The sequence below is a fragment of the Salvelinus alpinus genome, chromosome 1 (assembly GCF_045679555.1).
Source record: "Salvelinus alpinus chromosome 1, SLU_Salpinus.1, whole genome shotgun sequence".
In the NCBI taxonomy this organism is placed as follows: Eukaryota; Metazoa; Chordata; class Actinopteri; order Salmoniformes; family Salmonidae; genus Salvelinus; species Salvelinus alpinus.
The window spans coordinates 111,793,006-111,808,871 of NC_092086.1; the positions used below are offsets into that span (position 1 = coordinate 111,793,006).

A 15,866-nucleotide genomic window follows, 5' to 3' on the forward strand; every position below is an offset into this window, starting at 1 on the left:
AATTAAAGATACACTTGTTCTTAATGCAACCGCTGTGTCAGATTTTAAAAAACTTTACGGAAAAAGCACACCATGCAATAATCTGAGACGGCGCTCAGATATAACAACATTTCTCCGCCATGTTGGAGTCAACAGAAATACGAAATTGCATCATAAATATTCCCTTACCTTTGATGATCTTCATCAGAATGCACTCCCAGGAATCCTACTTCCACAATAAATCGTTGTTTTGCTCGATAATGTCCATTACTTATGTCTAAGTAGCTACTTTTGCTAGCACGTTTAGTGCACATGTCCAAACGCTCGCGCAGATGCAGGCGAACTCGGACGAAAACTTTAAAAAGTTATATTACAGGTCGAATAAACTGGTCAAACTAAGTAGAGAATCAATCTTCAGGATGTTGTTATCATAACTATCCAATAACGTTCCAATCGGAGAATTCCTTTGTGTCTCTAGAAGTAATGGAAAGCAAGACGATATCGTTTGGAATGCGCATGACCAGGAACTGGCATTCTGCCAGACCAATGGCTGAAACACCTCCCATCCGGCGCAACTTCACAGTAGAGGCTTCATTCCACATTCTACAGACTGTTGATATCTAGTGGAAGGGGTAGGAAGTACAAACAGATCCATATCTTATAGGGAATTGAATAGGCGATGAGTTGAACATCGACCAGCCTCAGAATTCTCACTTCCGGTTTGGATTTTTTCTCAGGTTTTTGCCTGCCATATGAGTTTTGTTATATTCACAGACATCATTCAAACAGTTTTAGAAACTTCAGAGTGTTTCATATCCAATAGTAATAATAATATGCATATATTAGCATCTGGGACAGAGTAGGAGGCAGTTCACTATGGGCACGCTATTCATCCAAAAGTGAAAATGCTGCCCCCTATCACAAAGAAGTTAAATTAGGATGTCAAAGTGAAGAAATCCGACCGGCAGATCTCCTGTAGTTGCCCGTGCTCCTCACGCTCAGCGTGTAAATATCGGGTCGCGCAGGTTACGGCGAGAGCAACTATGACTCTTAACTGACTTGCCTAGTTAAATAAAGGTTAAATAACTTTAAAAAAAATGTATTGTAAACCTTTAATTCAACCTTGAATTACAGGAATTTGTGGGAGATCTATATCAGAGATGAACTTATAAGAATTTAAGGATATTTAGCTACAGATCTATCTGCACGATCTAGCAACTTGTTGAGTAATTATCTTAGCTTAGACAATACTTTCATTTCCAATTTGCTTTTCTCTTTTCAGGATTTTTCATTCATAAATCACACATTCTTTTGAGATGTTTAATCCAAACATGGCTGAAAGTTGTTACCAGTTGAGGGATCTGAGTCTATTTGAAGTGCTGTAAAATGTATATGTTGAAGCATGGTGTGTAAACTAAACTGAGTGAATACTGGAAGACAAACACAGCAGTGTTTACCTGGATGGATGTTCTTATGGTTGAGAGAGTGTGTGGGAATCCTATAGCTGTCACCAGGAGCCTAGCTGTCACAGGGACCGTGGAGGAGAAGGAACGTCAGAACAATGTTCTAAACATTCACAGACACAATGTTTTACCTCAGTCAGCGGACACACAGGCATCTACTCTCTCTCTCTCCCTCCTCTCTCTCTCTCTCTCGCTCTTCCTCTCTCTCTCACTCGCTCTCCCTCCCTCTATCTCCATCCATCCATCCATCTCTCTCTCTCTCTCTCTCTCTCTCTCTCTCTCTCTCTCTCCTCTCTCTCTCTCGCTCTCTCTTCCTCTCTCTCTCTTCCTCTCTCTCTCTCTATCTCCAACCCTCTCTCTCCAACCCTCTCTCTCTCCCTCCTCTCTCTCTCCCTCCTCTCTCTCTCTATCTATCTCTCTCTCGCTCTCTCTCTCTATCTCTCTCCCTCTATCTCTCTCTCTCCCCCCTCCCTATCTCCCTCCCTCTCTCTCTCTCTCTTCCTCTCTCTGTTCTCTTAATTAGTCCAGTAGCTCTTTCTCTCAGCTTCCCTATTTTCTCTTCACCTCATTTCCTCCGTCCTGTGTATGTATGGGTACAGCTTGAGTCGCATCCAGCTGGTTAGTTCATTAAACACTCAGCTAGGAAATAAATGACTTCCTGGAAATACAGTATATGACTCATATGACTTGCTGTACTTGTAGAAATCCATAGGTGTGGGCCTATTTCTGCTTTGTTCATTCCCTCTGGTGGATAGCTAGATACCCTATCCTTGGTTATACCTTACTGTTGGCATTTTTTTTAAATATTTTTTTACCGTTATTTTACCAGGTAAGTTGACTGAGAACACGTTCTCATTTGCAGCAACGACCTGGGGAATAGTTACAGGGGAGAGGATGGGGATGAATGAGCCAATTATAAACTGGGGATTATTAGGTGACCATGATGGTTTGAGGGCCAGATTGGGAATTTAGCCAGGACACCGGGGTTAACACCCCTACTCTTACGATAAGTGCCATGGGATCTTTTAATGACCTCAGAGAGTCAGGACACCCGTTTAACGTCCCATCCGAAAGACGGCACCCTACACAGGGCAGTGTCCCCAATCACTGCCCTGGGGCATTGGGATATTTTTTCAGACCAGAGGAAAGAGTGCCTCCTACTGGCCCTCCAACACCACTTCCAGCAGCATCTGGTCTCCCATCCAGGGACTGACCAGGACCGACCCTGCTTAGCTTCAGAAGCAAGCCAACAGTGGTATGCAGGGTGGTATGCTGCTGGCATTGTGTGTTGTAATATAAATAATGTATCATTACTGTAAATAATGTATCATTACTGTAAATAATGTAGCATTACTCTGAATGGGATTCTCTGTTTGTTCATGGGAGCCTGCCTAACAGCCCCTGGGCAGGTTAAACCCAGCCCAGTTAAAGGGTGGCTTGTAAAGACTCTGTAAAGAGTGGTTGTGATCTAGTACCCTATTGTTCTCTGAGGACTGCATGGTGGAGAGGAGAGGGTGTATCCCCCCTTAACTTCCACCACCGTTCCAATCCCAACCCCCCTGCCTCTCTCAGCTGTGCTCACTGACCGTAGCAGAGGGGCCAGGCCAGAAGTAGCTGAGATCCAGGGTGAGAGGGTTATAGTCTCCAGGAGCACCCAGTCAACCAGGACATGTTGTTCAGCTTAAAGGCCTCTTCTCTGGGAAAAATCAGAGAGTGACACGTGGAGGCATGGAGGTGGTCCAACAGGTGATTCATCAGTATGGATCAGATTTACCATCTTCTCCTCACTCAGGTAATAACACCACTTATGTGTGTTTGTTTGGCTTTTTAAGGCCAGTCAGTGGCTGTACATTTTAATTGGGGATTTTTGTGCTTGCCACACAGACTCATATAGTAGAATGTGAGTGTGATTTGTACTTGAGAGTCTCTGCAATATTCCGTCTTGAATATAGTTTACTTTGTAGATAGACCTATGTACAGTGCCTTGCAAAAGTATTCACACCCCTTGGCATTTTTCCTATTTTGTTGCAATACAACCTACATTTTGTGTAGAATGTCTTTTAATAAAAAAATCGTAACCTTTATTTAACTAGGCTAGTCAGTTAAGAACAAATTCTTACTTACAATGATGGCCTATCCCAGCCAAACCCTAACCCGGACGACACTGGGCCAATTGTGCGCCGCCCTATGGGACTCCCGATCATGGCCGGTTGTGATACAGCCCGGGATCGAACCAGGGTCTGTGGTGACGCCTCTAGCACTCGGGAGCCCTGACATAGAGTTCCAGTTACCGCTGCATTGTGACACAGTAAGTACATTACTTGAAGAAACTCCACCTCTGCAGCGACAGCAACATGAACCTGTCAGTCAGTCAGAGTAGGTCTACGTCTCTGGCCCTCAATCACAGGTCAACACCTCCAGGACACAGTGTAGGCTAAGCTACGCTGTGTAAGCTACTCACTGTTATCTAGCTAGCTAAGATTCACTCGCAAACTTGGCGAGCAAAAACAAGTAAAATGGCCAAACAAAGCTCTGTTAAATTATTTAAAGAGGCTGTTTATAGAAGAGGATGTTGGAGCATTTTGGAGTGAAGAAGAGGATGTTGGTCTAGCCTCTTCGGTGAGGCACCGGGTAGCCTGGGAATCGTACCGGAGAGAAAGAAAGGAAGACGCCGATGGAGAGGCAGACGTGGAGGGGTTGAGATGCCGGGCAACCCTTTTGCAAAGGGTCAAGTCTACAAAACTTTGTCAACTCTGTTCATAACAGATTTTAGTTTTGGGAACAGAACACTGTATTGAGATCAAATGTTTAATTGATGAGAAAATGTGAAGAATGTTGGCCAAAATCCATCTCGCTCCGTCTTCTCCCACTGCCAGCCAGTGGGCTTCCTTTCACTACCCTATTTGGTAGTGAGTGGAAACACCATGCATCACATTTATACATCCGTTGAAATATCTGTCTCACTATGTTACCAAGTTTACCTATCCTGTGACCTCGGGGTGACTTCCTGTGCAGCTCTGTGTGACTTCCTGTGCAGCTCTGGGTAACTTCCTGTGCAGCTCTGTGTGACTTTCTGTGCAGCTCTGTGAACAGGACAGGTATTTATGTGGGTGAACTGAGACGTTCCCAGACTATCATTAGACATTATATTGAATCTCAACTTGTCCCTGCATGTCATACACAGGGCTCCGCTTTGCCCAATGAAAGAGTTACACACACACACACACACACACACACACACACACACACACACACACACACACACACACACACACACACACACACACACACACACACACACACACACACACACACACACACACACACACCCATAGACAAAAACACACACACACACACACACTCACTTTATTGATACATCTTGTGTGTGTGATTTGATTTGATTTTTATTTCATAAATATAACTGTAGCTATGTCCCTAGGACCTAACAGGAGGAAGTGTGGCATGTTTAAGTCATTCAGACCAAACAATGCTGAGCTGCTATGTGTCTGAACTGTTTTCCGCCCAGCAGCTGCTGCTTCCTATGTCTACTTGGCTCTCGGATCAGAGCCAGACAAAAAGATGGGCTCATTTAGAAGTAGCCTGTTTTTCCCACAGCCTTTTTTTTCCTTTGGGGAATCTCTCTGCTACTTTTCATGTTGATTGATAATGTCTCAAAACAATGTCAAATGTTTCACATAAGAATGATTGGTTTGTTACTGAAGTCTTAGGTACAAGTGGACCAAGAATAGGACCTGTGCACTGCATGTCTCAAGACCCCAGGTATTTGCAGTTAACGCAGTGCCAATTACAGTACAGAGCAGACCTTTGTTGTCGACCACCTGTTAGGGCGCCGTTAGCGTTAGATATTAGATCACTAATTTAGTACACTGACTGTAACACATAGCCGCTCATGGGACTACTGTTAAGGCTGAGGGTCCTATTGAGGGCCAGCCAGTCTGACCAACACAACACATACACACAAGGGAGCAAAGCATTATGGGGCAGATGCTCTTATCCAGAGTGATCCACATCTGCTAGAGTTGCTCTCTGGCTGGCACTGGATTGCCTTGAGTACCAGTTCCTGTTCCTTTAGTGTCTCGCATAAATATAATTATTTTAAATATACATGTGATTCTGTCATTCTATTTCTATGGTGTCCGTGGTACTGCCCCTTTCATATCCCTGTCATCATGGCCAGATGGAGCAAGCCTGGAGGTGTTGACCTGTGATTGAGGACCAGAGACGTAGACCTACTCTGACTGACTGACAGGTTCATGTTGCTGTCGCTGCAGAGGTGGAGTTTCTTCAAATAATGTACTTACTGTGTCATAATGCAGAAGTAACTGGAGCTCTATGTCAGTATACCTATCAGTCACTAATGATTCTAGATGATGGCATATGCAATGGCATAGACTTGATAGCTTGGATATCTTACTCAAGTCTCAATTCAACTCTGAATATCTTATAGTTACATTATACAAAGTGTTTGTTGCTTCTAAAACAGAGAGAGAGAGACAATATTTGACACAATACCATATATTTTGTCTATGGTCACACTGAGACAGTGTACCTGCACAAAATAAGGCACAGAGAGATATTTTCTCGAGGTACTATGAGACGGTGCTGAATAGGTTTTATGCGGAGGTGATGAGGGTTTCACTGACTCCTCCTTTGTCTGGAGCCTGAAGCGTGGTGAATTCAGAGTGGTCACAGCTGTCGCTACAGGTAACCGGTGGCAAGGGGAAGGCACTGTAGTCATCTCTGGCGGCATACCTCAGCACGACAGGACTCTTCATGGGACGACGCCACGACGGTCTCCCTGGAGACAAAGACGCCAGCCAGCCCAGCATTAGCAGCTGGAGAGCAAGAGTTGTATAGAATATCCTGAATATCTCACCGTGGGTTCTGCTTAGCGTTTATCTCTCTCTCTTTCTGCCTCTCTCTCTCGCTCTCTCTCACATTCTCTCTCTCTCTCTCTCTCTCTCTGTTCAGGGATGTGTGTTTTAGTGAAGCAATGGAAGGAAGCTGGACCGTTGTCTTCTTGACATTTCACCACATTTGTACCCAGAATGATATCTCACTTTGGGTGCAGCTTGGCATCTCTCACATCTCAGGTTTGATTGCTTTCTGCCAGGATGTGTGTTCCAGTCAAGCACATCATCTGGCCCTTTACAGTGGTCCTTGATTGACATTTACCTTGATTTGATGGGTCAGGAGACAATGGTCCCCCTCTATATCAATCACTGATTGAATTGATCTAATCGAGGGCTTTGTCCAAGATGGCGTCGACAAACATGGTAACTTTGCCATCGAGCTCATACAAAACTTTGCTGGTTTCTACTTTTTCTAGTGTTTTTTTTCTAGTGTTTTTCTTCATTTTCGTTCCCAGTTTATTTTGGAACATTACTTCATACAACTGGGTAGAACTATTGGAATATGCACCCCTGGGTACTCACTGTCCACTCGACCTATCCAAATTCCCGGAGACGGAGGTGCAGTGGTCTAGCCTCTTCGGTGAGGCGTTGGGTAGCCTGGGAGTCCTACCGGAGCGAAGGAAAGGAAGACGCCAACGGAGAGGCAGACGTGGAGGGGTCTTAGTGAGATTGAAATGCCGGACAACCCGTCCTCCGTTACCGAGCATACTATTTGCCAATGTTCAAACATTAGTAAATAAACTTGAGGATCTCCTTCCAGAGGGAAATATGATTTTGCAACATACTCTGTTTTTCTGAGACTTGGCTTTCCTCTGACATCCAAACGGATTATATACAACCAGCGGGTTTTACAGTTCATCTAGTGGATAGGAATGGGCTCTCTCTGGCAAGAGCAAAGGTGGTGGGCTCTGCTCTTATGACCAACAACACATGGTACGACGGGGGGAAACGTACAGGAAGTTACGAGTTTCTGCTGTCTCATATTGGAACACTTGGTCATCAAATGTCGTCCTTATTACCTTCCGAGAGAGTTCTCAAGGATTATCGCCACGGCTGTGTATATCCCTCCCCAAGCCGACGCCAAAAATGCTCTCAAAGATTCTGACCAATCAGAATCCATGATCCAAGACGGGAATAACATCAAAAGAATGGCCGACTCAGTCACCGGATTCATAAAAAATGCATAGATGATGTGAAACCAATGAGGACAACGAGGGCTCCATGCTTACAGTCTCCAAGGAGGACATATGCAAGTCATTGAAGCGTGTTAAACCTTGCAGGGCTTCCGGATCAGACGGAATCCCAAGCCGCGCCCTCAGATCATGTACAGACCAGCTAGCTGTTGTGTTCTGTGACATTTTCAACCAATCAAATCTCTAGCTCAGGCTGCTATACCCACCTGCTTCAAGATGTCAATTATCATCCTTGTGCCCAAGAAAGGGAAAGTAACTGAACTGAATGACTACCAACCAGTAGCACTCTCTTCTGTCATCATGAAGTGCTTCGAGAGGCTAGTCGAAGACCATATCACCTCCTCCCTCTCCGACACACTCGACCCTCTCCAATTCGTCTACCGCCCCGACAGATCCACGGAAGACGCATTCCCCATTGCACTGCACATTGCCCTCACCTACCTGGACAAAAGGAATCCATATGGGAGGATGCTGTTCACTGACTACAGCTCGGCCTTCATTACCATAGTGCCTTCTAAGCTCACCACAAAGCTGACAGCCCTGGGACTGAACTCCTCCCTATGCAACTGGGTCCTGGACTTCCTGATGGGCGTCCTCAGTCCCCTCCTGTACTTCCTGTATACCCACGACTGCGTGGCCTCATACAGTTCCAACTCCATCGTCAAGTTTGCTGACGACACCACAGTAGTAGGCCTGATTACCAACAATGACGAGACGGTCTACAGAGAGGAGGTAGGCACTCTGACGGCGTGGTGCCGGGTAAACAACTTCTCCCTCAACAAAACAAAGGAGCTGATTGTGGACTTCAGTAGGATCCAGGTTGGGCACCCCCCCCCCCTCATCCTCATCAATGTGCCGCTGTGGAGATGGTCAAAAACGGCAAATTCCTTTGCCGTACACATCCCCGAGGAGCTGAAATGGTCAAACCACACGGACATCGTAGTGAAGAATGCACAACACTGACTCTTCAACCTCAGGAGGCTGAAGAAATTCGGCCTGTCACGAGGGTCCCCAGAGTATTTTACAGGAGCACCATCGAGAGCATACTGAGCATACTGCATCACAGCCTGGTTCGGCAACTCCACCGCAAGGCTCCACCGCAAGGCTCTACAGAGGGTGATAAGCTCAGCCGATTTCACCATTTGGCGCACACTGCCTGCCCTCCAGCACACATACAACACCAGGTGTCTCACGATGGCCAAGAAGATCATTAAGGACCTCAGCCACCTGAGCCATGGCCTGTTCACCCCGCTACCATCCTGAAGGTGAGGTCAATACAGATGCATCAAAGCTGGGACCGAGAGACTGAAAAACAGTTTCTATCTCAAGGTCATTAGACTGTCAAATAGTCACCACTAGCCGGCCTCCGCCTAGTACCCTGCCCTGAACTTTAGTCACTATCACTAGCCAGCTACCACCCGGTTACTCCCCCCGTCCTACTGCTCCCACTATGGACATTCTATCCCTTCCTCCACCCCCATGAACATCTATTACACTTCCAGTTGTAAATATGTACAGTATGTATATAGATTCTAATTTGTTTTATTGTTTCATTCAACCCCCCCCACTGCTCCCCCTATGGATATTCTGGGACACACTCGTGTAAGGTTTTGTATTTATTTTCTTAGTCAACCTTGTGTTCTGTTTCTTTGTGTTCTTGAACGTAGCCCTGTTTCTTTGTGTTCTGGAACGTAGTCCTGTCTTTCATTTTTGTTCATTGATTTCACCTGTGTTAGTTACTCACCTGGTCTCATCAGCTCTTTATTTAGTTCAGTTCATTCTGTTTGTGCCTTTGTGAGGTATTGTTCGTTTTGACTCCACTAAGCCTTTTCCTAGCTCGTTTGTGAGAACCAGTTATAGCCTTCAGTCCTAGTTTTGATTCACCTGCCTGTTTGCCTACCTGTGTATGACCATTGCCTGACCGTGACCACGATTCCTGCCTTCTGCGAAATAAACACCTGCCGCGCCTTGCGCGTGAATCTACACCTTTTTCTCCCTGAGTATTCATTACAACTCTAAGCCTGGCTAAGTGTTCCTCCATCCACTAGCTATTTTATTCATGTAGTTTAGAACCTGTGTTACTGCCCCGCTGTGTTCCATCAGTTCTAGAATCTGTCTATGACAGCCGTACAGAACATTGGAGGCTATGTGTCATGCTTAACGGCATAGCAGACCTGTTTAACATTTATTCATAGTATCGCTCTTTAGATAATGGCATACATGTAAAGTATCTACGAGTGATACAGGATTCTCAAAATACTCCATGTGCTTTACAGTTATTGAAATTGTGACTCGATGTCCCTGTCGAGCTGGCCATAGCAAGCTATAACATCAGTCATGCACATCACATTCATCTAGTAAGTTTTCACTTGTTTGGATCCCGCAGGCACATCCATTGTTCTATATCCAATAACAGCAGTAAATGTACTAACCAGGCAGTGAGAAACCCTTCTCTTGGTCTGACAGACTGGCTTCAGACTGATTCCTCACATAACCAGGACAAAAAAACTAAATTTGTCCATTTTTTTTTTTTTTTTACGACATTTAATCCATAGAATGGTCCTTTGGAGTAAAGATTGCTGACATACAGTATATATTTGACATTTGTATCTAAAAGCAGAATTGAGAAATAATTAACCAAAATTGGTATATTTATTACTTTTTGGCCTTACCCAAGGCTCCTTTAAGACTCCATTACGTTTAATCTGTAAGTGCTACAGAGCTAAAATGTGTGTAATATGAAGCTTTACCATTTGCTATGAAAAATTTGTGGTATTTTGATTTCAATAACAATTTTCTTACATTAGTTGATGGAAATTTAAAATTATAAACATGAATATTGAAAATGCACAATTTTCGATTAGGATATTTTTTAAATATATTGTTGAACATAATATACTCTACGGCCATATCAATATTTTACAGTGAGATCTCTGCTAGTTTTTAAATATGGCCCATTTTATACAGAGACAAGGCAAGTTAACCAATCACACCTCTCCTTTACTTGTATCATTGCACATCCTGCCAATCATCAGCAGAGGGCAACCATTTTGAATCTATTTTCACATTCACTCTGTTGGTAATGCTTAAAGATTGGATAATATCTCTAAAAGTAGCAGAGATCCCACTCTGGAACTTATATGATATGTCTGTAGAATATATTATGTTCAACAATAAATTAAAAAATGTGCCTAATTAAAGATTGTATATTTTCAATATTTATGTTTATATTTTCCAATAATCAGAAATGAATGTAAGATAATTGTTATTGAAATCAAAATACTACTCATATTACAGAGCAAGTGGTAAAGCTTCATATGACACCAATGTTTTTTCTGTAACACTTACAGATGAAACATTATGGAGTCTTTTAAGGATTGAACCCTTTTTTTCAATTTTCGCCTAAAATGACATACCCAAATCTAACTGCCTGTAGCTCAGCTCCTGAAGCAAGGATATGCATATTCTTGATACCATTTGAAAGGAAACACTTTGAAGCTTGTGGAAATCTGAAATGAATGTAGGAGAATATAACACATTAGATCTGGTAAAAGATAATACAAAGAAAAAAACATATATTTTTTTTGTACCATCATCTTTGAAATGCAAGAGAAAGTCCATAATGTATTATTCCAGCCCAGGCACAATTTAGATGTTGGCCACTCGATGGCAGCAGTGTATGTGCAAAGTTTTAGACTGATCCAATGAACCATTGTATTTCTGTTCAAAATGTTGTATCAAGACTGCCCAAATGAGCCTAATTGGTTTATTAATAACTTTTGAAGTTCATAACTGTGCACTCTCCTCAAACAGTAGCATGGTATTCTTTCACTGTAATAGCTACAGTGCAGTTAGATTAACAAGAGTTTAAACCCACCGATTCTGTAGAGGTTAAAGGAGGCCTGGGTGAGGCCAAAATGCCAAAAATACGCCATATTTGATCAATTAATTCTCAATTCTGCTTTTAGATACCAATGCCAAATAAATGTCAACAATCTTTCCTCCAAAGGAACATTCTATGAATTAAATGTCATGAAAATCACCCCAAAATCATGGTATTCTTTGGTCTTTATTTCATGAGGAATCACCCAGTACAGAGTTTACTGTAAACAGCCAGTTCCATTCTTTATTACACAGGAGAACTGCTCCCCCTCTCCCTCTGTAGACAAAAACAAACAGCCATCAAGCTATGTCCCAGTCAAGACAAGGGTTTGGTCCTGTGTCAACTCAACTCTTCAGTACAATGTATGTGTAACAAATGGCACCCTATTCCCTATATAGTGCACCACTTTTTAGCAGGGCCTGTAGGTCTCTGGAAAAGGGTAGTACACAGTGCATGGAATAGGGTGTCATTGGGAACGCAGCAAGTACTAATAGTACTGCATCTGTGGACCGTGGCGTTGCATATTCAAACCAGTTTGTTTTTCATTCACATTGCTTCGGAGCTGCTCCTTGTCTTTTCAGCTGCCACAGTAAACACGATGTCACTATTATTGACTCTCTCTCTGCACCAGATTAGGGCGTTAGAGGACAGACTAATGACCATGGGGCGCCTTTTCATTTTTATTCTGGAGTCTTTGTTACAACAACTGAATTGAGCAGAAAGAATCAATATTATTATTGCTGCAGTTTTTTTAGACATCAAGACATGGAGGCTATTTAGCAGCCGGTATCCAGACTAACTGTACTGTATTTAGCAGCCGGTATCCAGACTAACTGTACTGTATTTAGCAGCCAGTATCCAGACTAACTGTACTGTATTTGGCAGCTGGTATCCAGACTAACTGTACTGTATTTAGCAGCCGGTATCCAGACTAACTGTACTGTATTTAGCAGCCGGTATCCAGACTAACTGTACTGTATTTAGCAGCCGGTATCCAGACTAACTGTACTGTATTTGGCAGCCGGTATCCAGACTAACTGTACTGTATTTAGCAGCCGGTATCCAGACTAACTGTACTGTATTTAGCAGCCGGTATCCAGACTAACTGTACTGTATTTGGCAGCTGGTATCCAGACTAACTGTACTGTATTTAGCAGCCGGTATCCAGACTAACTGTACTGTATTTAGCAGCCGGTATCCAGACTAACTGTACTGTATTTGGCAGCCGGTATCCAGACTAACTGTACTGTATTTGGCAGCCGGTATCCAGACTAACTGTACTGTATTTAGCAGCCGGTATCCAGACTAACTGTACTGTATTTAGCAGCCGGTATCCAGACTAACTGTACTGTATTTAGCACCCGGTATCCAGACTAACTGTACTGTATTTGGCAGCCGGTATCCAGACTAACTGTACTGTATTTAGCAGCCGGTATCCAGACTAACTGTACTGTATTTAGCAGCCGGTATCCAGACCAACTGTACTGTATTTAGCAGCCGGTATCCAGACTAACTGTACTGTATTTAGCAGCCGGTATCCAGACTAACTGTACTGTATTTAGCAGCCGGTATCCAGACTAACTGTACTGTATTTAGTATCCGGTATCCAGACTAACTGTACTGTATTTAGTATCCGGTATCCAGACTAACTGTACTGTATTTAGCAGCCGGTATCCAGACTAACTGTACTGTATTTAGTATCCGGTATCCAGACTAACTGTACTGTATTTAGTATCCGGTATCCAGACTAACTGTACTGTATTTAGCAGCCGGTATCCAGACTAACTGTACTGTATTTAGCAGCCGGTATCCAGACTAACTGTACTGTATTTAGTATCCGGTATCCAGACTAACTGTACTGTATTTAGTATCCGGTATCCAGACTAACTGTACTGTATTTAGCAGCCGGTATCCAGACTAACTGTACTGTATTTAGTATCCGGTATCCAGACTAACTGTACTGTATTTAGCAGCCGGTATCCAGACTAACTGTACTGTATTTAGCTGCCGGTATCCAGACTAACTGTACTGTATTTAGCAGCCGGTATCCAGACTAACTGTACTGTATTTAGCAGCCGGTATCCAGACTAACTGTACTGTATTTAGCAGCCGGTATCCAGACTAACTGTACTGTATTTAGCTGCCGGTATCCAGACTAACTGTACTGTATTTAGCAGCTGGTATCCAGACTAACTGTACTGTATTTAGCAGCCGGTATCCAGACTAACTGTACTGTATTTAGCACCCGGTATCCAGACTAACTGTACTGTATTTGGCAGCCGGTATCCAGACTAACTGTACTGTATTTGGCAGCCGGTATCCAGACCAACTGTACTGTATTTAGCAGCCGGTATCCAGACTAACTGTACTGTATTTAGCAGCCGGTATCCAGACTAACTGTACTGTATTTAGCAGCCGGTATCCAGACTAACTGTACTGTATTTAGCAGCCGGTATCCAGACTAACTGTACTGTATTTAGCACCCGGTATCCAGACTAACTGTACTGTATTTGGCAGCCGGTATCCAGACTAACTGTACTGTATTTAGCAGCCGGTATCCAGACTAACTGTACTGTATTTAGCAGCCGGTATCCAGACCAACTGTACTGTATTTAGCAGCCGGTATCCAGACTAACTGTACTGTATTTAGCAGCCGGTATCCAGACTAACTGTACTGTATTTAGCAGCCGGTATCCAGACTAACTGTACTGTATTTAGTATCCGGTATCCAGACTAACTGTACTGTATTTAGTATCCGGTATCCAGACTAACTGTACTGTATTTAGCAGCCGGTATCCAGACTAACTGTACTGTATTTAGTATCCGGTATCCAGACTAACTGTACTGTATTTAGTATCCGGTATCCAGACTAACTGTACTGTATTTAGCAGCCGGTATCCAGACTAACTGTACTGTATTTAGCAGCCGGTATCCAGACTAACTGTACTGTATTTAGCACCCGGTATCCAGACTAACTGTACTGTATTTGGCAGCCGGTATCCAGACTAACTGTACTGTATTTAGCAGCCGGTATCCAGACTAACTGTACTGTATTTAGCAGCCGGTATCCAGACCAACTGTACTGTATTTAGCAGCCGGTATCCAGACTAACTGTACTGTATTTAGCAGCCGGTATCCAGACTAACTGTACTGTATTTAGCAGCCGGTATCCAGACTAACTGTACTGTATTTAGTATCCGGTATCCAGACTAACTGTACTGTATTTAGTATCCGGTATCCAGACTAACTGTACTGTATTTAGCAGCCGGTATCCAGACTAACTGTACTGTATTTAGCATCCGGTATCCAGACTAACTGTACTGTATTTAGTATCCGGTATCCAGACTAACTGTACTGTATTTAGCAGCCGGTATCCAGACTAACTGTACTGTATTTAGCAGCCGGTATCCAGACTAACTGTACTGTATTTAGTATCCGGTATCCAGACTAACTGTACTGTATTTAGTATCCGGTATCCAGACTAACTGTACTGTATTTAGCAGCCGGTATCCAGACTAACTGTACTGTATTTAGTATCCGGTATCCAGACTAACTGTACTGTATTTAGCAGCCGGTATCCAGACTAACTGTACTGTATTTAGCACCCGGTATCCAGACTAACTGTACTGTATTTGGCAGCCGGTATCCAGACTAACTGTACTGTATTTGGCAGCCGGTATCCAGACCAACTGTACTGTATTTAGCAGCCGGTATCCAGACTAACTGTACTGTATTTAGCAGCCGGTATCCAGACTAACTGTACTGTATTTAGCAGCCGGTATCCAGACTAACTGTACTGTATTTAGCAGCCGGTATCCAGACTAACTGTACTGTATTTAGCACCCGGTATCCAGACTAACTGTACTGTATTTGGCAGCCGGTATCCAGACTAACTGTACTGTATTTAGCAGCCGGTATCCAGACTAACTGTACTGTATTTAGTATCCGGTATCCAGACTAACTGTACTGTATTTAGCAGCCGGTATCCAGACTAACTGTACTGTATTTAGTATCCGGTATCCAGACTAACTGTACTGTATTTAGTATCCGGTATCCAGACTAACTGTACTGTATTTAGCAGCCGGTATCCAGACTAACTGTACTGTATTTAGCAGCCGGTATCCAGACTAACTGTACTGTATTTAGTATCCGGTATCCAGACTAACTGTACTGTATTTAGTATCCGGTATCCAGACTAACTGTACTGTATTTAGCAGCCGGTATCCAGACTAACTGTACTGTATTTAGAATCCGGTATCCAGACTAACTGTACTGTATTTAGCAGCCGGTATCCAGACTAACTGTACTGTATTTAGTATCCGGTATCCATACTAACTGTACTGTATTTAGCAGCCGGTATCCAGACTAACTGTACTGTATTTAGTATCCGGTATCCAGACTAACTGTACCGTAT

At 43.4% G+C, this 15,866-nt stretch overlaps 1 protein-coding gene across 3 annotated transcripts in view; it reads left to right on the forward strand.

Moving 5' to 3' along the window:
- arhgap24 (Rho GTPase activating protein 24) overlaps positions 1-15,866 on the forward strand; it is a 253,967-nt gene that overhangs the window by 148,375 nt on the left and 89,726 nt on the right. The window contains exon 1 of one of the 3 annotated variants that reach the window (XM_071341572.1): positions 2,754-3,234. The exons of the other annotated variants lie outside the window; for them this stretch is intronic. Within the exon in view, the coding sequence (XP_071197673.1) occupies positions 3,171-3,234 (64 nt within the window). The 5' untranslated portion in view covers positions 2,754-3,170. Of the gene's footprint in view, positions 1-2,753; positions 3,235-15,866 lie in introns of those variants that run through there. 3 annotated transcript variants of the gene reach the window in all.